Source organism: Pteropus vampyrus, unplaced genomic scaffold (genome assembly GCF_000151845.1).
Source record: "Pteropus vampyrus isolate Shadow unplaced genomic scaffold, Pvam_2.0 Scaffold15, whole genome shotgun sequence".
NCBI classification, from domain to species: Eukaryota; Metazoa; Chordata; class Mammalia; order Chiroptera; family Pteropodidae; genus Pteropus; species Pteropus vampyrus.
Genome location: NW_011888796.1, coordinates 8,530,198 through 8,555,182, shown reverse-complemented (window position 1 = coordinate 8,555,182; position 24,985 = coordinate 8,530,198). Strand labels below are relative to the sequence as shown.

The window sequence follows — 24,985 nt, the reverse complement described above, 5'->3', positions numbered from 1 at the left end:
TCTTTTCCCATTATGCCTAAACTAGTCTGGTCGTGTAATTTTGTCTTCTATGATTTTTTGTGTTACATATGTTTTATCATATAAATGATTAATTTAATTATACAATTTTAATAGGATACCATTTAGAATTCATATAACTCAGAATGTATCAAAGATTTATGTAATCAACTGTTTTCTGAACTTATGACAATTTAGGGAACTTTATTTAAAAACTTTTTTGCAGTGTCGATACTCTATTCTCTCAAAGATTTCCTTCCTATGAAGAACTAGGAACAGCTAAAGTGACTGTGCAGAAGTCTGATGATGTTCTTTATGATCTTGGCCAAAAGAGGAAAGAAACAAATGGCATACTCCAGGTAAAGTGGAAAGAGGATATTAAAATTGATGATTAGTAAAGGTAAAAATTATGAATAAACAATAAAGTTATCAAGACAGAAAGCAAGAGGAACGATTAAGACAAAGCACTGAAAAAAGATATGTTAACCCAGTCTGATCTCTTTACAGACTTTTCCAGAAGCCCTCATGAAGTGATTTCAACTTCCTGCTTCTTGGCTAGGACTGAGCCACATCTCCCTCTAGCTTTCCAACTTCTGTCAGAGGCAAAAGAAGGGGGAGAGAAATCTGTGGGTGGCCCTTGTTTACCTAGTTCACAATGTCTGCCATGCCTACCTAGAGACAACTTTTTCTTATTTCGTTTTAGCTTTCTTTACCAGATATAGCTTTTGTTGACCACTGGTCTACCTACCACCACTGTGTACTTCCCAGCCTCATTTCACTTACCATTCACATTAGTACTACTAAATGGAAAAAAATCTTAATTGCCAAGTATTCTGTTATAGCACTTAAATAAGTCCTTATAATGTATTGGCATGGTGTATGGCCCCAACCATAGTAATAGCTCTTGTCTGTAGTAAAATAATTAATATGAGTTTTACATGGTAACATTTTTGCCTTTTTTTTCCTTTTAAGCCAAAAGAATCTCTGATTATAACGACGCTTGCTGATCTTCCACAGAATTACATTAAACTTCAAACAACCAGCACACGATCCATATTGAAAGATGCAGAGAAGATTTTGAGAGGAGTACAAAACAATAAAAAAGTACTTGAAGAAAACCTGGAAGCTATTATTCGTGCAAAGGATGGAGCTGCCATGTATTCGTTTATCAATGCTCTATCTACCAACAGGTAAGAAAGGATGCTGGTATCCCAGGGTTATTTATGAAACTGCCAGTTTTACAGGTTTTCTTTTTTTTCTAAGCACTTCATTTTGTTTAGTGTATTTTAATATTTAGAAAAGGTTATTGCCTTTATGATGTGACTTAATAAGAAGTTGAAGTTTGGATATATACATGTTGTTATTACTTTTACAGATGTGAATTTTACCTTTAATTATGTTTCTCTCTTTGGTACAAATCTTCTGAGATCCATGTGTGCTTTTCAGACATCCTTTAAACATTTGATGAAAACTAATGACATTTGTTTTTCCTTTTCAGATGAAGGATACAAGTAGATTCAAAACGAGATGAGCGATCTGATCCCAGTTCTGTTCTCAGGAGGTTAAATGTTAATTTAAGAAAATTATTTCTTCTCTTTTGTAGAGAGATGTCAGAGAAGATTCGGATCAGAAAGACAGTGGATGAGTGGATTAAAACTATTTCTGCAGAAATTCAGGTAGCTTTGAAAAAAAATAGAATTGAGTGAATTCTTAGGAAATAACGTATTTCCAATTTATAAGTATTATACTTATTCTCAAAATTTCTTATGTATAAGTCTACTCATAATTCTTTTTATTCATTCATTTATTCATTCATTCAGTACCCTATCACCCATCTGGCACTACACACAGCCATTACAATAATATTGACTATATACCCTATGCTATACTCTAAATCCCTGTGACTGTTTCGTAACTACTAATTTGTAAGTAGTAGTTACAAAATTATAAGTCTACTTATAATTCTTAATTTCACTCTGTCATTATATTTATTTAGTGATGTTTCATTTTGCTTAATAAGTGCTTTGTCTCAGAAATTATATTGTGGCTTTTATCTGGCAAATTATTGGACAATAAGTAAAATAAGGGTATTTGAAAGAAAATTTAGCAAAAGCATTTAAAAAAGAGAGAAGTATACTTACAAAAATGTTTCAAGACAGCAGATTTAGAAGCATTGGCTTACTGAAGTAAAAACACCAAAATTATTTAAAGGGAAAATATCCCACAAGATTTCTAAGGTCACTGAGTTTACAGAAGTTAATTCCAGATGGAAAAACTGATGCTTTCTCCCATTCACAGTGTATCTTCAGACATTAGCCTTGAAAAATTTAGGAGTGTTATTTTTATTAGGGGGTCAGTAATTTAAAGGAAATTATTAAAATTTTATGTATTTGAAGGAACAGAACTAGAAAAGATAAACGTGTTATTTTTATCCTAGGGTACAAAATGTTTTTTCCTGACTGTAAGATATGTGTCTATGTTTATCCACAATCAAAGCAAGATGAAGTGTCCATTCTGTTTTCACAGCAATAAACAATGAAATATATTTTTACACTTCGTTGTTTAAGAATATATGTCTCTAATGTGGTTGTGAAGAATTTATATTAGACACTATATGATGCACCAGAAACAAGTTGAACTAAGAGTAGAAAGACTTGGAGATCAGCTGTGGCTCTGCAGACAACTAGCTCTATATGGCACTCTATTACTGTGGATTCCATACAAAATATGTTTGTTTAAACCTTCAAGCAACTTTAATTTATAAATACTTACTTTGGAGTTTTATTACAAAGTTGTTTACTCCTTTGGAAATATTTTTTAATTTAATTTTTTAATCGTTATTACAGCCCTATGATTCAAACATCAAAAAATGTATAAAAGTCTATAGTGAAAATTTGCCCTCCTACCTCTCTGTACCTCATCTATTATTTCTGATTTGCCCTGCTCCAGAATACACCAATCTTTTTAGTTTTTTGTTTATTCTTCCAGAGAATTTTTATTCATATGTAAGCCAATATCATTTATTTGTAAAGCATTTGAAACTGCTAAACTGTATTTCTATAACAAAGAAAATAAATTCTAATGCTTTTAATGTGGAACCATTACTACTTGGATAGTTCTTAAGTAATTTTAATTTTGGTTATGTTAAGGATGAACTGGCAAGAAAAGATTATGAACAAAAGAAATTTGATCAGAAGAATCAAAGAATCAAGAAAACTCATAGTATGAGTAAAGATATTAAAAGCAATAAGCAAGACAAAACCATAAATAATTCTGTAATTCCAAGAAAACATTCTCAAAAACAAAAAGAAGAATATTTTAGAAATCCACCTGTGAGGAACATGCCTGCTTCAAGCTTACAGAAAGAGAGAAGAGAAGTAAGATCCTACTTTGGTTTTGTGGCGTAAAAGTTTCATTATAACTAATTATTTTCTTTAAGATAAAAATAATGAAGTGACTATGAAAATGTTTTAAAAATAAGAAGGACTGTGCAAATGTAAACTATCTTTAAACTATTGATATTTAGGTTTATGTGACATAATGTGAAAAGCACTGCACAAAATGCATAATTCTTTTCTTCTGAGATCTCACACTAAGACTCACAGTATTTTAGTTATAGCAGGTATGTATGGAGATCACCTAGTCAAAAATTAGTAGTTCATGATACTCAAATTGCATTTCATTTTTGTGTGTGTATATGTATATATTTTGTTTTTTGTTTATTTTTCAGGTTTAACAAATGTATGTTTAGTGCCTAGTGATTGTGAGGCATGGTTATTAGATGCTGTGGAGGGAATATTGTGGCTGCTCTAACTAAGCTGTAACTTCCTTAATGCCAAACACAGATTTCGGGACAGATTAATGAAGCATCTAATTCAATACTTAGCACTTAGTAGATACTCAATAAATGCTACCTTTCTGTGGCATTTAGATTATGATTGAAGGTGGGATCAGAAATATAGAAAATCATTTAAAGACTTACTTGATTTATGTTATTGTACTTTAATACATAAAATGTGTTTAAACTATACTTTTTAATGCTGAAACTATTCTTGTTAGTATAAGAACCTTTATATTTCTGGGGTGGATGATTTTTATATTTAATTCTCTTACTTTTGAAAACTGTAAAACTTTAAAATTATAGTTTGAAAACTATGTCCAGAATTTAAGAGCCATTTAAAATAGAGGACTTTTCTGACCTGATTGTTCTTATTATAGTACTTAAGCTGGCAAAAGGAGGCTTTTGAAGAATGAGATAAGTGTTTGATCACTATTTTGCTGGTGAGTTGAAAACCTTTTTGTATTTAGGGTTTTTTGAAAGCAAACACAGCGATACAAGATGAAGATTATATGTTACAAATTTATGGAAAACCAGTTTATCAAGGCCATCGCAGCACTCTTAAAAAAGGACCGTATCTCAGATTTAATTCTCCATCTCCTAAGTGCAAACCACAGAGACCAAAAATAATAGAACGAGTTAAAGGTAAGGACCCTCATTTTTTTGTGGTATACCTCATTTTTTATAGCATCAGTTTAATATGTAAAGTTTAATTATTGCTTTTTATTTGTTACTTATAAATGCAGTTCAATGCTTAGGGATGGAAAAACAATTCCTTCTAATAGAGTAGGAAAAAATAGACCCAATTAAAGGGACAAGATAGAAATAAGTGGGAAAAAAAAGACCAGATTCAAGACACAAGGTAGGAATAAGTGGGAAAAAATATAGGCTTAAATGATATCTTCAAGCAAAGCATGATAAAATTTTCATTTATGAGACGATGAATCTCAACTACTTTAAATTATAATCTAGGGAAAGCAGTCATTTCCTTGAAGACCTTGGTCCATCATGTTTTTTATGAACAGGAAGACTAGCCATATGCTGTATATTATCATAACAGTGCTTATGGGTGCTTTTGCAGTTTTGTTTGTTTGTTCTCAAAGAACAGTAGGTAGAAAAAGTGAATTTTTTTTTTTTGGTTATTTTGTTCACAACTAAAAATATCTTCACTTATCACTGTTTTGACTCACAGCTACCATATCACTAGTATATCTAAATATAACTCTTAGTTAAATATTGAGTCTGTTGGCCTTACATTTAAAAATTCCTCAACTTGTATTTTAGCAGTTAATAAGCCACTTTGACAATATACGGTGACTAGTGGATACCAACTCATTTTTCTTTCTTGTACTTTCTGGAAGTTGGAACAGTGGCAGTTGCTTTAGTTTTCATTTCTAAAAGTTATGTGATCATGTAAGGGTTTATTTAGAAATCATACTATTGTCATTTTAGTAAAAAGCATATAACTTATGGATGATAGTTACCCAGATAGATGATATTTACCCTAAAGTTTCCTCTTGTTTATTGAAACTTTTCTATCGAATTATATTTGAGATTTTGAAAGTTTTTGAAAAAAATAACTCAAGGTTTTAAAACACTTTCATGTCCAAAAATAACTTTATTAAGTAACATTTTTAATGGTAGAAGTGATTGAGAACCTGTGGACACATGCGCATCCTTGGATCTTGGCGCCTGTTGTTTCCTCTACTTAGAGACCTTATCCCTTAGACATTTGCATGGCTCACTTTCAGTTTTGATTTGTGAAAAAATATATTTTAAGTAAACTCTCAAGAAAATATGCAATCAAACGAATAAATACTAGACAATAGGATGAAAAAATACAGATGGTGATACTAAAATTTTTTTCTTGGGATCATGAAACTATATTTAAAAGTTTAGATTCATAAAACTGCTCACATATTAAAAATAAAAATGTAGCGATGTCAGGAATTTATTTACAAAATATTTTAGTTTCTTTTTCTTTGCACTTTAACTTTCCTTCATTTTTCTCAGATTCCATAGAAATTTATCTTCTTCAAAAAGACCGACTGATAATCAGAAAAGTTTCTAATTCTTTAAGAATTCAAGATTTAGTGTCTATATAAACAGACAGATTTACTTTATAGCAATAGAAAAAAATGTTTAATGATATTAATTTTTGTAAGGGTTTAATAGGTATAGAATTTGATTACTGTATATATTTTCAAAGGATAAAGACTGATAATTCAGAATTATTCTCACAATGCAATATATGTATGCCTTACTGCTAAATTGTACACCTGAATATAGGGCCATGCCACCTTGAACAAGCCCGCTCCCATCTGATCTCGGAAGCTAAGCAGGGTCGGGCCTGGTTAATACTTGGATGGTAGACCACCTAGGAAGACCAGGTGCTGTAGGCATAAAAAATGAAAAATAAGGGATTGTAAACTGACAAGGTCCTTGCAATCTGTGAGGTCAACCAAGGGTTGCCTCACCTAAAAAAATAAAATAAATAATAATTTAAAAAAATTTATTTTTAATGTTTAAAAAATAAATAAAAAATAAATAAATTGTACACCTGAAACTTACTGGATTTTGTTAACCAATGTCACCATAATAAAAAAATAATAATAAATTTATTTAAAAATATTTAATTGAAGAATTATTCATGAGTAAAGTCTAATGAGACAGTGAAAAAAATTTAATTCTAAAAATGATTATTAGCTTCTTTGTACCTGTAGAAAAAATTTTAATGACTTAAATAATACAGTCTGAATATTCTTAATCTTAACATTTTGTTTTCTAGGCATTGTATTTGTTCTGTCATAGTAGTTGTAAAAGTTGTTACATATTTTCAGGGATTGAGAAACCATCGTCTGTGGGTCAACTGCCTGTTTTATAAATAAAGGTTTATTGGAACATAGCTACACTTATTTATTTATCTATTGTCTATGACTGCTTTTATATTACAACAGCAGAGTTGAGATGTTGCAATTGAGACCACATGGCCCATGAGACTAAAATATTTACTATCTGGCCATTTAAGAAAAAGTTTGCCAACTCCTGGGTTATGTGTTCCTTCCATTTTGGGGTGCTTATAACCTTATTATATAGAATGAAATCTTTCTGTGAAGAAGAGTTATGTATTTCTAGATGGCTAGATAGTAGATGTTCCAAAAGTATTTAAAATTATCTGCCATTGATGATTATTACAGGCACTAAAGTCAAGTCAATAAGAACACAAACTGACTTTTATGCAACAAAACCTAAGAAGATAGATTCTAAACCACAACATTCCGTTACTATGCTGCCTCATGGTGATCAGCAGTATTTGTTCAGCCCAAGCAGAGAAATGCCTACTCTTTCAGGTACACTGGAAGGTCATCTAATTCCTATGGCAATTCTTTTAGGTAAGTTCAAACAAAATATATAGGGTAAATTTAAAATTCTTATTAGCAGTAGCAGAACTTACAGGATGATGCTGACATGATAGTCACCTATTTTTTCCTTTATGTGTTGTTTATATTTGTAGGTAGGGTCTCAGAATGTGTCTTACTCTGTATAATATCGAACTCTGATATGGGTTTCTGCTATAGTTTTATTCATAAGAAGCATTCTTTTGGTATTTTATAATACACTATTGTAGATCAAATGAAATTTTAAAAATGTTTGGGCATATCATAGACATTCATATAATTAAAGAATTCAAGAATTTTGACCAGTTTAATATCATCATGTCTTAGAAGAAGTTTTTAAAGTACCTTTTATGTACTTTTGAACTAGACTGTGATAAGTAAATATTGTGTGGATATGTATTCAAAGCCAATAGTAGTTTTTTACTTATTTGAGATCCCTCAGACTCATCATTGTAAAAATTGATCAGTCATTTTTGCTTTCACTAGCTCTTCAAATCTAGTTATTTTTTTTTCTTTTAGTGCCATTGCTATTCTTCCTTTATTTTGATGAATGATTTAAAGATGAATATTTTCAATAGGAGAGAATTTTTTATTTTTGATATTATGGGTTAACGGCATGTCAACTTGGTAGCTAATGTCTGTCTAAACATGCCTTCTACTAATATAATAGCTAATACTTATAAAGTCCTTACTGTGTGCCAGGTGCAAATCTAAGCACTTTACATATGTTAATTTATTTAATCCACCCTATAAAACACATGGTAATATACCATTTTTATAGATGAAGAAACCGAGACACAGAGGAGTTAAGTAATTCATCAAAGGCTACAGAGTTAGAAGAGTGGAGCTGAGATTCAAATCCAGGCAGTCTGGCTTTATTTAGAGTCTGTGTTTTTAATGATTCCACTGTATTGTCCCTCTTTACTTTGAAATATAGGAAACAAGTAGAACTTTCGAAGTGAAAGCTAACAAGTTTTTGACAGCTTTGGTAGTTACCAAATAGTTGGCCTACATACTATTTGTAGTCATACAAATATTTGTAGTCAAACAGTAGTATTTCGTGGTTGTTTTTATTTCTGTCTATTGTTGCTTTATGGAATTTGAAAATAAAAATAATACAATAAAATGCAGTACACTTTAGTCTTGACTTTGTCACTTACAAACAGTTATGACTTTTGGCAGATTATATGTTTCTAAACTTCTGTTTCCCCAAATGTAAAATGCGGGTAATATTAAAACCTCATAGGCTTGTTTTGAGGGTTAAATTAAAGGGTTAAATCACATAGATAGCGTATGTGAAGTGTTTAGTACATATGCATGCCAAATAAATGTTAGTCATTGCTAAAAGGGTGACATGGTTTAATGAAAATGGTGATGGTAGAGGGAAAAGTGATTGCAGATAGTGTTTTCTTTCGTATGAGAATTCAGCCGTAAAGATCCAAGTTGTGTATTAGATTTTTCTCTTTATTTCTGAAATGGTTGGCTCATTTTCTCCCCCAAACTTTTTAGGACAAACTCAAAGTAATAGTGATTCCATGCCACCTGCTGGAGTAATTGTAAACAAGCCCCATCCTGTAACAGTGACTACTTCGATTCCTCCATCATCTCGAAAAACAGGAACTGGAGTAAAGAAACCTAACATAGCAGTTGTAGAAATGAAGTCAGAAAAAAAGGATCCTCCTCAGCTTACTGTACAGGTATGCCAGAGTACATGAACAGAAATTTTTTAGGAAAAAAAATCTTGGACTTCAGTACTTAAAATCTGTTATACTGCTTCATGAAAACGTTGCTTTCATCATGAGTCTTTTGTTCTTTAAAACTGTGATGTTAATGTAACGTCTCTATCTTTGTTTTGCATAGTTTAAGCTACCTTTTCTATGCCAGTGTCTCCAAGTGACTCGATGATATTCCAAAGGGAACAATTAAATAGTATAACTAATTAAAAAAAATAAAGACAATGTGTGTGATTTATGTAATTAATACTTCAATATTTATACAAACTTAGGAAGACTTGAATGGAGAAAGGACTTACATGTGAAGATTAAATATTCAAGTAGTCAAGTCTTCCTATGTAAATGTGTAATTTAAGTGAAATCGTAATTTAAAAAAACTATGACTTTTATTTAAACTTGATGTTTAAAATCAGTTTGATATTTGACGGACAAAGGGTTTAGAAAAGTTAAAGTGTTTGGTACTGGTCCTGTATAAAAAAGTATTTCAGAAATAATGTTAATTATTTAAAAAAGAATGTAATGTGTGATAGATAAGTCAGTGGGAAATAGGATTCTTATAAATGAAATAATGTGTGGTATATAATTGGTTAGCAATGTGGAAAATAGATCAGTTTTAGATTCTAAAACTCCTACTGTATAGCAAATGAGTTCCAAACAGGCAATAGGGTAATGTGTAACTACAAACCATAAAAATATAGAAGAATAGAAGATAATTGCATGGAATATTTATCAAAGCTGAAACTAAGTCTGGATATGAGAGAAAAATGGATTTGAATCTGTAAAATCTACAACTTACATATGTAAAAAAATCCTAAATAAAAAGAAAAACATATAGTGAGAATGTATGAAAGGAATATGCTAAAAACGATTTTTTAAAAAATTTTATTTTATTAGTTTCAAGTATACAGTACATTGGTTACACATTTATATAGTTTATAAAACAATCCCCCTGATTGCTTTCTGTCCTCTAGCTCTACACCTAGCCATTACATTAATGCTAACTGCATTCCCTACGCCATGCTCCCCATCTCCATGACCATCTGTCAACTACTACTTTGTACTTCTTTAACCCTTCACCTCTTTCTCCCAGTCTCCCCAAACCCCCACCCCTCTGGCCATCACCAGATTGTCCTCTATATTTGTGAGTCTGTTTTTGATTAGTTCTTTTTGTTCCTTAGATTCTGCATGTAAGTGATATGGTATTTATCTTTCTCTGTCTGACTTATTTCACTCACGTAATAACCTCTGAGTCCATCCATGTCATTGTGAATGGTAGGATTTCATTTTTTTAATGGCTGAGTAATATTCTATTGTATATACGAACCATAACTTTTTTGTCCAATCGTCTGTCTGTTGTTGGGCATTTAGGTAACTTCCATATCTTGGCTATTTTAAATAGCACTGCCATGAACATAGGGGTACATAGATCTTTATGAATTATTGTTTTGGTTTTCTTTAGATAAATACCCAGAAGTGCAATTGTTGGGTCAAAAGGTATATCAATTTTTAATTTTTTGAGAAACCTCCAGACTGTTTTCTATAGAGGATGTACCAATTTGTAGTCCCACCAACAGTGTATGAGGATTCTCTTTTCTTTACATCCTCACCAACACTTGTTCTTTGATTTTTTGATGATAGCCATTCTGACAGGCTGGAGGTGATATCTCATTGTGGTTTTAATTTGCATTTCTCTAATGATTAGTGACCTTGAGCATCTTTTCATGTCTATTGGCCATTTGTATGTCCTCTTTGGAGAAATATCTGTTCAGGTCGTCTGCCCATTTTTTAATTGGATAGTTTGGTTTTTGTTGTTAAGTTGCATGAGTTCTTTATATATTTTTGGATATTAACCTTTTATCAGATGTATCATATGCGAATATATTCTCCCATTCAGTTGGTTGTCTTTTCATTTTGTCGATGGTTTCCTTTGCTGTACAAAAACTTTTAGTTTGATGTAGTCCCATTTGTTTATTTTTTCTTTTATTTCCCTTGCCCGAGGAGATATATCTGACAATAAATTACTAGTAGCAATATCAGAGAGATTACTGCCTATGTTTTCTTCTAGAACTTTTATGGTTTTGGGTCTTACTTTTAAGTCTTTAATCCATTTTGAGTCTCTTCTTGTATACGGCGTAAGAAGGTGGTTCAGTTTTTTTATTTTTGCATGTATCTGTCCAGTTTTCCCAGCACCATTTATTGAAGAGACTGTCTCTACCTCATTTTATAGTCTTGCCTTGAAAAGGATTAATTTTAAATATAAAAACCTCCATAAGTTAATAAGAAATCATAGATGCAAATCCAGAAATATTCAAAGAATGTGAATAAGACTCTACAGTAGAGGAAATACAGTTTATAAACAAGTAAACTGAATAATTTAAATCTTGCTAGTTACCAAAATAATACGAATTTAAATAATATACATCCATTTAAAAACTATTATTGCTGAAACAATTATATTATCTAATTTGGATGAAGGTTGGGTAAAACTTATAATTGATTATGTTTTAGGTGACATAAATAGAGGTCATTTGGATTTCATTTTGGCAGTAATTACCAAGAATCTCAAATAGTCATGCCCTGTGGCTCAAGGAGTTAATCTAATATCTCTAGTATAATGAAATAATTCAAAGTTTAGGGAAAACAACCATATATATATATATATGTATATATATATATATATATACATATATATATATATGATTTTTTCATAGCAATACACAGATAATATTGGAAATATTGGACTATCATAGGTGTTCAGCAACAGAAAAATGATTAATTAAGGCATGTATATATGTTGGAATATTATACAGCCACTTAAAATATAATTATGAGGTCTATATGGAAGTGTGATAAGATGTTTATGACCTAATTATAATGAAAAATCAGAAATGAAATGATTTTATATTTTAGCTATCTATAAGAAGATAAAGGGAATAGTGAAAATGAAGTTATTTCAAGATAGAATTTTGTATGTTCTCCCTTATTTTCCAAATTTTGTAAAATATCTTTTTATAATTAAAAAAATTTATTATCCATTGTCTGCAATAAAAGTTAAATATATGTTGTTGGTATATAGATTGACAAATATTTGAGTCAAAATGATGAACAGAAAACTGGATGTTGTGTTTTGTTTTAGGTATTACCCAATGTAGATATTGATAGCATTTCAAATGGTAGTGCTGATGTTAGTCCATCTCTGCCTAGTCCCAAGGAAGCATCTCCTCCTCTGAACACCTGGATACAGGTATTGTTGAGAAATTTTTATAGTTTTGAGTAATGTCTGACTATAGATTCTAACTAATGATGTTCCATGCAAAATCTTCCATTATAATTATAACCATTATAATAATTTAGATTTTAAGGAAAAGATTCAAAATGAATCTGGAATTGCTTATGAACTTGAAAAAGAAACTTTAATTAAGATCCTTACATTTATAAACATTCCGAAAGTAATAATCCTTAGTGTAACTTTTTGGTTGCTTAAGTTGTAAGGCTCTCATATGTGAAGAAAGAATTTCTCTCTTTGGAGAACCTTGTGTTAACTGAGAATTAAGTTTAGTTTTTCTGAATGTAAGTTTTATAGTGACTATTGGAGTTCATGTTTTGGCATGTCACTTTGTCATTATATTATTGACATGATGCAAATATATATGTTTCTTCCCAATATTTATTTGCTATTAACAAAATTATGACTTTACTACACAGCAACATAGCACTGTAACTTTTCCCAGGTTTCATCTATTGTAAGCAAATTTGGTTACCAAGGATACAGTTTTAAGGAAAGGTAGAAAGTCAACAATTTTTCTGGATCAGAAATAGTAAAATAGAACTGCCCCTAAATGCATTTGTGCCTAATTTAATTTTTCATCACTAATTTTTTTCACCATAATTTTATTAAAACATGATGACAAATAATTTTTGGACTGTTTATTATTCTACTGTCAGGAGGAGGTTATTGTGGTTTTTGGTGACTAGATTATATATATTGAGGCCTAGAGACTAAATATGTAAAATAACTTTTATCTTTCTGAATTATTTGATTCTGTATCTCGTCTTTTTGTGAGTTTATATATGTATATACTTATATATTTACACACATAAAAACACTTTATCTTAATCCTAGAAGAGAAATCACAATCAGATCAACTTGATCAATTGACTTCAGTTGCATTGTTTGTGGAGTCCTTGACAGAAAAACTTATATTTAATTTTTATAGCTATTGAAATGAGAACCTAATTGCTTTGGGGACTACCTTAGATTTCATTTATTGATGAAATCAATTCTGAGCAGGATATTAAAATAAAAAAATAGGGCGATGTAATTACAAACTTATGCTATGGGTAGAAATATGAAAAATTATGTATAAATTAAAAAGACAGTAAGTACAACCAAAACTTTCTGAAAATGCTTTTTTAGACTCCAGAATTTACGAAGGTAGATGAAGAAGAGGTGAAGTTTCCAGGAACTAACTTTGATGAAGTAATTGATGTCATACAGGTAACAAAGCTTAGAAACTGTTTTCTGCCACTATTTTTCCATGTGATAGACAAATGTATGTATTATAAATAATGTGATACAATCTAATTGAAATGTTGTTGATTAATTTGGAAGTGTTGGTTAATTCACCTACCTAAGTTCCCTGGCTATTCTTGTCACTCGGTAAATGTTGAACAGATACATGAATATAATAGTTTTATTTTTATTATCAGGAAGAGGAAAAATGCGATGAAATTCCAGAATACTCTGAACCAATTCTGGAGTTTAACAGAGGTGTTAAAGTTGTTTCCACAAAATATAATGGTCCTCCATTTCCACCAGTTGCTTCTACTTTTCAGCCCACTGCTGATACTCTGGATAAAGTAATTCAGAGAAAAGAAACATTGGAAAATAGCTTAATTCAATGGTGAGTTTCTGTCCTTGAGCATTTTTACTTAGACTATTTATTATGGCAAAAGAGGCTCTTGTTAAGTAACAAAGCCTAAAAATGTACATATTCTTTAATCCAGTGATTTACTTCCAGAAATTTATCCTTAGGAAATAATTCTGATATTAGGTGATAGATTACTTAGCATGTATGGCACTTATTACAAACAAAGTGCTATTGTGTTTGTTACTTTTATAAACTTATGAACTATTTTTTATCCCTGTTTTTACCTGTGAGAAATCTTAAGGAAATTATGGAATAAACTAAACTGAATATTAATACAGTTATCAAGATTAAGTTTAGAAGAATATTTAATGATGTCGAAAGATTAATAACACACTGGTGTGTTAAACTACTGATTTAACTGTAGTTTATAAGAACTCACAAAAATAGAGTCTACAGCCATGGCACCCTGAACATGCCTGATCTCATTTGATTTCAGAAGCTAAGCAGGGTCAGGCCTGATTAGTACTCAGATGGGAGACCACCTAGGACTACCAGGTGCTATAGGCTTAAAGAAAAAAAAGAAAAGAAAAGAACTCACAAAAATAAATGTGCATAGGAAATAAAGTGCAAAAACATACCAAATTGTTAACTGTGTTTATCTCTGAATCTGAATTATGAGTGAGCCTTATCTATTTTTTTAACTTTTATAAATTTTCTGATTTTTTCACAATGAACATCTATTACTTGAATAATCATAATTGTTACTCATTCTATTAGCTGCTCTAACATACAGAAGTAGTCTCCTATTGTGTTCCCCTTCCCTTTCCCCTTCTCCTTCCCTCTCTCCTTCCTGAAAACGACCTTGGAAATAAATTTTCTTTCCTCTTTAAGGAGAATACTACCTACCTGTATTGCAGTCTATATTCCTCGAAGAGAGGGCAGCTAGACTTTTTTTCTAGCTCTGCTCTTGTATGGTTTTGTATGTGTGCTTTCAGAGTAGGGAACCCAACATTATAGGTATATGATATGCTAATCATTGACCTAAACCTTATGAATTTAGGAGATCTGTTAAACTTTTCATTAAACTAATCTGAAAGATTTTAATTTGATGTAATGAACTATCTCCCGCATGAAGATCTGTTTCACATGGTTTATTTCGCTAGGGGATACAATTGATTTTTTCTCCTTTTCAGATCTGGCTTTCAGAATGCCTGTTTCACATGTAAATGTTGTGTCCATGGGTAGAAGTTATTTTTTAGAGTGGTGTTTCTAACACTTTATACATTTTAGTCAAATTCAGGAATCCTTTTATCCCCTAGGGTAGAACAAGAAATAATGTCAAGAATTATCTCTGGGCTCTTTCCAATCCAACAACAGGCCCTAGCTAACGTCAGTATTTCAGGCAGTGAGGCAAGTGAACCGTTGACTTCTGACATTGGTAAGTGAAATGGAATCTCTTTAACTTTTTTGTTATTAAAAAGTTATGTTCAGGTCATTGTGGACTTACGTAGTCTAGAAGTCAAGTAGTCCTTGGCTGACAAAAGACAAGCTCTTCCCATATTGCTTCTCAGTTCTTCTCTGTCATGGACATTAGTTCTCCCTCACTCTCTTATTTCATACTGCAGCATTCACATGATTATACTACCCTCCATCCATCCCACCCCAAATCTGTTATTTCCCATAGTACTTTGTATATATCTTTGTTTTAGTAATTATCACATTGTATTAAGATTGGTTTACATATCTGTCTCATTCTAGACTATAAAAATTACTTGGAATTAAAGTTGTTTCTCCTTTAGCGCCGAGCCCTTGACTGACACCTAATAAGAATATAAGTATTCACTGAGTGAATAAATGAGCCTCTTTTTTTATGGAGCCCACATTGTTTCTCTTCTTCCTCTTTCTTCCTCATCTTCCTCCTCCTATTTTCTCTTCTCTTTCCCCTCGTTTTTCCTTTTGCTTCTCCCTCCTCTTCCCTTTTCTTTCCCCTCCTTTTCCATCAGCTTTTTACAGGTACAATTTACTTGCCATAAAATTCACCAATTCTAATTGTACAGTTTGATGAGTTTTGATAAACACAGCTGTACATTAGCCACACGATCATGATATTAAAAAACATTTCTGTCATCCAAAAAAGTTGTTCCCTTATGCCACTTTGCAACTAATTCCTAATCCCCTCCTATGCCCACCCAGCCCCAACAACCACTGATCTACTTTCAATTACTGTATTTTTGCCTTTTTCAGAATTTTATATATTTGTAATCATATAGTACATAGTCCTTTGTGTTTGTCTTCTTTAGCTTAATGCTTCAACAATCATGTTGCATGTAGTAATATTACGCTGTAGGGATATAATTTGTTAATCCATGTACCAGTCGATGGACATTTGTAAGATTTTAGTTTGGGGCTATTATAAATAAAGCTATGATATGAATATTTGCAAACAAATTTTTTAAACACATCTTTTAATCTTTCTTGGTCATATGGTAAATAGATGTTTAACTTTACAAGGAACTGCTAAATGTTTCCAAAGTAACTATTATATTTTGCATTCCAACCAGCAGTATTTGAGAGTTCCAGTTGCCCCATGTCCTCACCAATGCTGGCTGTTGTCAGTGTTTTTAATTATTCTGCCATTCTGTAAACATTTAGAGATAGCTCATTGTGGTTTTTATTTGCATTTCCCTAATGACTAATGATGATGTACAATTTTCCATATGCTTATTTGCCTGTATATTTACTTTGGTGAAGTATCTTTTTAAATGGCTTGCTCATTTTTAAATTGAGCTTTATGTCTTCCTATTATTGAGTTGTAAAAGTTCTTTATTCTGGATACAAGTTCTTTATAGGGTATATGTTTTGCAAATATGTTCTAATTGTATCTTAACCTTTGTTTTTTTTAACGTTATCTTTTAAAGATCAAAGGATTACTTTTAATAAAGTTTAACTTATCAATTTTTCTCTTATAGTTTGTGATGTTTTAGGTGTACTATTTAAGAAATCTTTGCCTAACTCAGGAACATTAAGATTTTTTTCTATATTTACTTCTAGAAGACATATGGTTTAAGACTATACATTTAGGCCTATGGTACATTTTGAGTTAATTTTTATGTATAGTGTGAAGTAAGGATCAAGATTTATTTTTTTAGTATATGGATATCCAGTTGTTCTAGCATTATTTGTTGAAAGGATTACCCTTTTTTCCCTTGAATTGCCTTGACATTCTTGTTGAAAATCAGCTATATATGTGTAGATCTCTTTTCCAGACTTTCTGTCTGCCTGTTGATGAATATTTCTACTTGATGTTCCGCTGGCATCCAAAACTCGGCATGTCCAAAATGTATCTCATTTTTCTAACCCAAACTGCTCTTCCATTGTTTCTATTTCTGTTAATATTATCACAACTTTCTAAGCACTCAATCTCCAAAGCCTCAGAGTTACTGTTTATTCTATTTTCTTTTCTTTGGTCTTCCTCAATCACTTCCCAGTCACAGCCTAGATCCATACAATTTATTGTTGAATTTGATTAATCCTTCCTATGTAGTATAACTCGAATGCCTCCTCTATGGCTACTTCCTCAGGTTTTCTTTCATTATCTCATTTTTCGAAGGAAGGAAAAAACTGACCAACAAAGTGATGAGGAAATTGATATTTTTCTGGATGAAAATCTTAAAATTTCCAAATTAGGTAATTAGATCCTGTTCTCTCTTTAAGAGCCTGTCCATTTGCTTTTATTTTGCCTATGTATAGGTAGGGCTTTTGGGCTTTCCAACAGAAGATGTTCTGATTTTTGGTCATGCCCAAACAATGGGAACGAAAAAGAGACATATTGACATTAAATGTCGAATATAAATTAGGGATTGTAATAGTTTTTGCTATGGTAACTCCAAAGTAAATTACTATTGCTTATCCCTCAACAAGTGATCCCAAGACACATACATCCATTTTTTAGGGACTTTTTAATGTTGCTGCATAGTTGTACTAATTAAGGAACATTCTTTGGAAAGGTCACATCTCCATCAAGTTGTATAGATCATGTCTTACATGTTTTCCACACAAAGCTTTAGAAATTTAGCAACTTTAAGTCTAGAAAAATCTGTTAAGGAAGTTTTACTAAATTTCATGTACATTCATACAGGTGAAAATACAACCTATTTGGAAAATTAATGCGCCTTTGGAGCTTCTGATACTAAGCACCTAAACTACTATTAAAGTTTGAAGAGGGTCAGCCTTTAGTGTTAATAACTGATGTATACGAAACTAGAAGGAAGATAGTTTTCATATTTATAAAGCAGTTACCATTTCTCTAAAGTCCCCCAACAGTCATTGTGTCTTTGTGTTTTGACCAAGATCTATCACGGGGTTTCTTTGAAACGTGGATTGTTTTCAGATAGAATATTTAATGTGGTGTAAATCTTTTTTATCACTGAATTCTGTGGTAGTGAAGAGGTCATATAAGTGAATTTTCATCTGTATGTTTTCCTTCCCTTTTTTGTATGTTTAAAGAGGATGTTTGTTATGTAAGTTATCATCTTATTCTCTTTCATAATTAGTAGATGTATTTTTATTCCTCTTCCCACCCCCTCATACACATATGTTTGTGTCTCTAAAATTTTAAGAAGTAAGGCTTGGATTGAAAACATGTTTCTTGCACACTTATTCTGAAATTCTTTCATTTTTTTAGTGGGCGGAACAAGCAGTGGAGCCCTCCAGCTTTTTGTCGATGCTGGGGTTCCTGTGAATTCGCACATGATTAGTCATTTTGTGAATGAAGCTCTTGCTGAGACCATTGCTGTCATGCTGGGTGACAGAGAAGCAAAGAAGCAGGGTCCTGTTGCTACAAGTGTTTCTGGGGAGGTTTCAACAAGCAAAACATACTTGCCGGTAGGCATGACTCTCCTTTCATAACTTGGGGTCCTGGAGAATTTCTGATACATTTATTAAAGAGCAGTAAAATGGACAAGTTTTAAATTGATATCATAAGATCATAGTTTGTGGTGGAGATTGATTCCTTGTTGTTATGATTATAGTACCATTTCCCCCAGCATTTTATTTTAAAACTTTTAAATCTACAGTAAAGTTGAAAGTATGAAAAAATGAACATATACCCTTTACCTATATTTATCAGTTGATAACATTTTACATACTTCCTTTATCTGTCTTCATATGTTACTATATTTCTTAAAAAATTATTTGAAAGTTACAGATATCATGACACTTCTAAAAGCATCAGCAGTATCTCCTAAGAACAAGATACTTTCTTACATAATTGAAATAATATTATCATACTCCCACAATTAAACATTGATACGTTAATACTATGTGGTATAGTCTATATTCAAATTTCCCCAATTGTTCCCAAAATAGCTTTTATACCTTTTTTTAAAAAAAATTTAAGATACAACTAATGATCACATGTTGCTTTTGGTTATAATATGAACTGATATTATTAGTTTTTAAAAGAAAATATGTTCTAAGTACTTTTGTTGTTATTTGTTTAATGAGTCTTATTATGTTGAGTTTCTAATCTATTATAGTGTGTGGGAGGAAGAAACTTTACCCTTAAAGGTTCTTTCAGTTGGTCTAATATTCAAATAGACATAAAGCAGATTAACAAGAAAATAACCAATTTAATACATACATATGTATGAGAATTCTGTATATATGAGGGAGTCAGAGTCCCTGTATGCATAAGATGTTCAGAGACAGAAAGGGAAAATGGGTACATAAGACATTCTGAACTAGGGATGAGATAATGTACCTTGGGGCTTCAGAAGGTCATTGCATGTTCAGTAATTATTATAATCTTTTATTATGGGCAAGGCCCCTAATTTAAGTTCTAGGTAAAGGGAGGAGCAGAAGTTTCTCTTGAGCCTGAAGCTAAAGTTGCCTTTAGCTAAAAACGATGTGCACTATGGAAGTACATCTTGGGGTGACTTGTTCTGAGCCCCCACAGTAGCAACACAAAATTATACGAAACCAAAATGTACTCTATATTACTTTCTATTAAAAAATTCGTAGACACTTCTGATCCTATAGATCACGAAGACATCATTTTATGTAGGTGAAACATTTAAATTGACTCATTTGAGACATAAACAAAATCATACCAGTCTCCATAAAATTTAAATAAGTAGTGTAATTTGTGTAATGTGATTAGCGTGCAAGATATTTAGGACATAGTTTTGGTCTGTCCTTTATTAGGTCGTTGGTAACTTGTGCAGTACAGATGTCATCAGGATTATGGTTTTCTCAGTGCTAATTAACTTTAGTTTGTTTACTGTCCGTATAACGCACATACTCACATGAGGGTGACTGAATGAGAAAATGTAGAAAAATCAATATAAATAAGCAGTATATCTAATTGTTACTAGCATGGACTTTGGAGTTGGTAAGATCTGAATTTGAAGCCTCAGCTCTCTTTCTTTAGTTTCATCTGTATAACAGAGTAAAATATTTAGAGTTTAAACACAGCTTAACCAAAATCTGCCTACTGAATATCTAGGAGGGTAAACTCCTCTCCCCCACTGTTATATTGTTCCTTAGCTTCAGAATTGTCATGTCTTTTCTTGGCCCTCCAAATATATTTTTAAATTAGTTTTCATAAAAGATTTTATTGGGATTTTTATGGGAATTAATCCAATTTTGATTGGTTTAACTTGTGGAGAACTGACGTCTTTATGATACTGTATCTTCTTAGCCATCATATAAGATTTTATGGAAGATCCAATGAGATGATACATTAAAAGAGCTTAATCTAGCACCTGGGATGTGGTAAATATTCAGTAATTAATAGTTTATCATCATTATCCATTACCAATACTAGCAGAATACCTTCAAATCCTCTCAGGATGATGAGTCAGTAGTGTTTGAAAACAGTGCTCTTATGATATATAGGTTTATGCAGTCAAGAAAAAAATAGAGTGTATTTCATTTAAAAATCAAGGCTAAGAATATGCTAATTACTAAGCAATACTATAGAATTTCTAATATGCTTCAGGGTTTTTAAATTGTGATTCAGTTTGCAATTCATAATACAGAATAAAGGTTAATCACCCTAGTACATAACGGCCTTTAAATGATAAGAAAAAGTCAAGTAATGTATTTGAAAAGTGGAGAAAAGACATATCTAGACAGATCACACACAAAAAATGGCCCACATACATATAAAAAGATGTTCAGTCTCACTAATAATAAGAAAATCACTGAAATAAATCCTATTTTTACTGCTTAGACAGGTAAAACTCTAAAAGTTTAATAATGCCATTATTTGGCAAACCTTGAGGAAATGAGAATTCTCATACTTTCTGGTGTTAATGTAAATTAACACAACCCTTAGAAGGAAATTTGGCAACATGTATTCAAATTAAAAATGCAATTAGCCTCTTAAATGAGCAGTCTCACTTCTGGGAATTTATTCCGTAGATAATCTATACATATGGAATGACTTAAGATTATATTTGATAACTCTGGGGAAGAGAACTAGATAGATAGGACATGAGTAGGAAGGGAGACCTAATTTTCACTATCATCCTTTTCTATTTTTTGAATTTTGAATCATTTGAATGATGATCTACTTAACAAATTGATTTTAAAATGTTTATTCTTTTCTTCCCCAGTACTTTTCACCTCTATATTGTCTTCATTGCACCCCCAACACTTGTTCTTATTCTTCCATTGCTTTTTACAAGCTCTGTTCTTTTGTGCTAAAAGATTGATTTTTTGATATCTTGTCAGTTAATTAAAATGCTTTCTTTCTGTTACGTGGTCTACCCAAGGTTGTATTTGAGTTTGATCTTCGTCTGTGTCTGTTTAATCATCTTCTCTGTATCAGAAGAGGTAGGCTTAGATTTTTTTAGGGGGGTGGGGGTGGCTATTTCAGAGGCAGAAATATTTCAGTTGCCTGAGGCTTTCTACAGGCTCGTTGTGAAACTAATAGCTTAGAAGTTCAAAAGCCAGAATATTTAGGGCTCTGTTTTTTTCCCTGATTCATTTAAATTCTATGTAATCTGTGAGTGAACTTATTTTATTATTTCACATTACCTTTGGGTGATTATCTGCACATTTACCTTATTTTATTAATTTATTTTAGGCAAGAGTGTGTACCCCAGTGGCTACCCCACAGCCAACTCCTCCTTGCTCACCTTCATCACTTCCTAAGGAGTATGTGTTGCTAAAAACTCCAGATTCTTCTCCGTGTGATTCAGATCACGATGTAGCTTTTCCTGTGAAGGAAATATTGCTGAAAAAGGTAGCTACTTATTTCTTTACTCAGTTTTAATTTTAGCAACTATTAAAGAAAATTTCATGGTTTGTTTTATAAAATGTTTTATAGATTAGTATACATACATATACTTGTTGCTTATTAGCTTTTAAGACATCATTTTTTCTTACGTGGAAACTAAGTAATTGGTTGCTTCTTTTTAAAATGTATAATCTAATAGACAATTAGACTACCTTAAGTTCATTTTGGTGTTAAAAACGATGCTTTCCAAGGTTATTTTCTTATATTTTACAAAATTAATTTGGGAATTTTTCCATTAGTGGCCATTATTATGATTAATTATTATTGCCATTATTTGTATGCCAAAATATTATGGGACTTCTGTGGAATTCTTTTATCTTTGACTTTTTTCTTTCTTTTTTTAAAACAATCTTTAGGCAATGACATGCCTGCTGTCACACTTGTTAATACTCCAGTAGTTACCCCTGTTACTACACCTCCTCCTGCAGCAGCTCTTACCCCAACTTTGTCAGAGATTTCTATCGATAAACTGAAGATATCAAATCCAGAGTTTCCCAAGCCATGGGGTGATGGAGACCTGCCATTGGAAGAAGAGAATCCCAACTCTCTTCAAGAAGAACTTCACCCGAGAGCTATGTAAAGATAACATACTCACTTTTAGTAACTGTACATTTCATTTGAAGTTGACTTATGTGACCCATTGACAACATCAGAAATGATAAATGAAGCTTTGTAAATCACTAGCTACTGTATACGTTAGTAGAAAGCGATTTCAAAAATTTTAAGTTTTTTAAATTTTACCAAATTTATTTATACTTTACATTTTTTTAAACAGATATTTTTGAGAACATACTGTCAATAAAATAGAAAATGTTTTTGGACTTGGTTCCATAGTGTAGTGGTTAGCATGTCTGCTTTACACGCAGAAGATACTGGGTTCACGCCCCAGAGGAGCCACAGTCCAGGGTCTATAGCCATGTCACCCTGAACAAGCCCAAAAACAGATTTATTTGTGGATGGTAGAACTTTCAAGGCCTGTGATTAAAGCATGAAAACAATTTTTGAAAACTAAATCTTGTTAATTAATTATAGTAGTGCAGATTTTTGAAATACTTTTCTGGAGGCATATTACCTTTGAATTTGCTTTTGAATATCAAAATTAATATAGGCCTTCAGTGACCTAATAAGTTCGAAATATGTCTTTTTCTTCTTAGTGTAATGTCTGTGGCCAGGGATGAAGAACCTGAGATTATGGATTTTACTGCTCAACCAGTACCTCCAAAGCCAGTTCCCTTGATGCCACTTCCTGCTGACACCAAGGCCGCTTCCCCTATACAGATACCAAGTTCTGATTCCTCAACAGTGGAGAGCACCTTGAGTGTTACTGCCACTGAAACTGAAACTCTAGATAGACACATCTCTGAAGGAGAGATTTTATTTGACTGTAGTCAAAAAGTGGCTCCCAGGAGTAAGTTAACTTGTATCAATTGATTTCATTGGTTAGATTATGATAATTCCTAAGTAATACTTAGATTTTGATAATTCCTAAATAATACTTTTCTGTTCAAAATGTTTTTACTTAATTTTCAAGATTTAACATGGCATAGTGGAAAGAATATGGACACTGTGCACGTTAACTGTTCTGGATCTTAGCCTCATAAATCCCACCCTCCAGAATTAACATCACTCCTAACAGTTTGGGTTATTCCCTTCTAGTCTTTTCTATGCATATATAAATAACTCAATACATTTGTATGTGTATGTATTTTTATTTTTAGAAATAAGATCATACTATACATATTGTTTTGAAACCTGAAGTTTTTAACTTAATATATTGTGGGCATCTTTCTATACGAATACATATAGCTCCATCTCATCGTTTGTTCTTGTTGTTGTTGTTGTTTTAGTGGCTGTGGTATTTATTTAAAACAGAGCTTCCATAGTGATGGGCATTTAGATTGTTTTCAAAGTTTCCATACTAAACTCTCCATTGACCATCCTTGCACACACATACATATATATACATATATACATATACACACACACACATATATATGTATATATATGTACGTGTGTGCAAGGATGTATATATATAATGTATATATGTATGTGTGTATATATATTTGTGCACTTATCTGACAACTTAGAATACATACCTAGAAGCGGAATTGCTGAGTCAGAGAATGCACCTTTAAAATAACAACACGTTGCCAACATGCTCTTCAGAAAGGTTAACCAGTTTTAAATTACATTAGTAGTATATAGGCATGCCTCTTTCTCAATTTCATAGTGATAGTTGATGTTTATAGTTCTTTTTAATTTGTGACAAGCCTATGAAACAGAAATTCATCTTTGTTGAAAAATATACTTTAAAAATACTGGTGAAATTAACTTGTGATTTATTATTTATTAAGTTTGCCAGTGTTTTTATTGTAGTAGTTTAAATGTAATGTTCTATGGCTTTATGGTTAGATATTTTCTAAATTTATGTTTCTTCTTTTTTCTAAAGTTTTACATTTTAATTTCTAGTTCTAGGAGATGGAGGACTGTATCTGACAAACCTAAATGATAGCTTATCTAGTACTCTGCATGATGCCCATGAAATGGTAAGAAATGATTGACTCCACATTGAATTCTGATGTGAAGAATTTCTCGATGAACTTCTTGCCATTGATCAGGGCTTTTTCTCAAATATTTGGCTTATAGACATAAAATTTAATAAAATATCCATGAAGGAACTTAAGGTTTCTTACATATCTCTTTACCATAATTGTGAGAATGAAAATTGTTAACCTCTGTGGCTCCAGTAGTTGAAAAATATTAATGTAATTAGGTAATGAAATGCTAGCTGATGTTGGACGTTGCCTTTACAATATTTTAGGCAGGACCTTAGCTGTTTAAAC

At 31.7% G+C, this 24,985-nt stretch overlaps 1 protein-coding gene and 2 pseudogenes across 1 annotated transcript in view; all 3 read left to right on the top strand.

The window, feature by feature from the left end:
• The window catches only part of KIAA0586 (KIAA0586 ortholog), an 85,539-nt gene that overhangs the window by 19,530 nt on the left and 41,024 nt on the right, over window positions 1-24,985 (top strand). The window contains exons 11-26 of the mRNA XM_023527206.1: window positions 248-356; window positions 970-1,187; window positions 1,601-1,673; window positions 3,147-3,374; window positions 4,306-4,480; window positions 7,033-7,227; window positions 8,743-8,930; window positions 12,103-12,210; window positions 13,384-13,464; window positions 13,677-13,870; window positions 15,157-15,275; window positions 18,522-18,721; window positions 21,930-22,087; window positions 22,497-22,718; window positions 23,297-23,550; window positions 24,612-24,688. Of these exons, the coding sequence (XP_023382974.1) occupies window positions 248-356; window positions 970-1,187; window positions 1,601-1,673; window positions 3,147-3,374; window positions 4,306-4,480; window positions 7,033-7,227; window positions 8,743-8,930; window positions 12,103-12,210; window positions 13,384-13,464; window positions 13,677-13,870; window positions 15,157-15,275; window positions 18,522-18,721; window positions 21,930-22,087; window positions 22,497-22,718; window positions 23,297-23,550; window positions 24,612-24,688 (2,599 nt within the window). The remainder of the gene's footprint in view (window positions 1-247; window positions 357-969; window positions 1,188-1,600; window positions 1,674-3,146; window positions 3,375-4,305; window positions 4,481-7,032; window positions 7,228-8,742; window positions 8,931-12,102; window positions 12,211-13,383; window positions 13,465-13,676; window positions 13,871-15,156; window positions 15,276-18,521; window positions 18,722-21,929; window positions 22,088-22,496; window positions 22,719-23,296; window positions 23,551-24,611; window positions 24,689-24,985) is intronic.
• On the top strand, window positions 6,119-6,237 carry LOC111735858 (annotated as a pseudogene).
• Window positions 14,286-14,404, top strand: LOC111735868 (annotated as a pseudogene).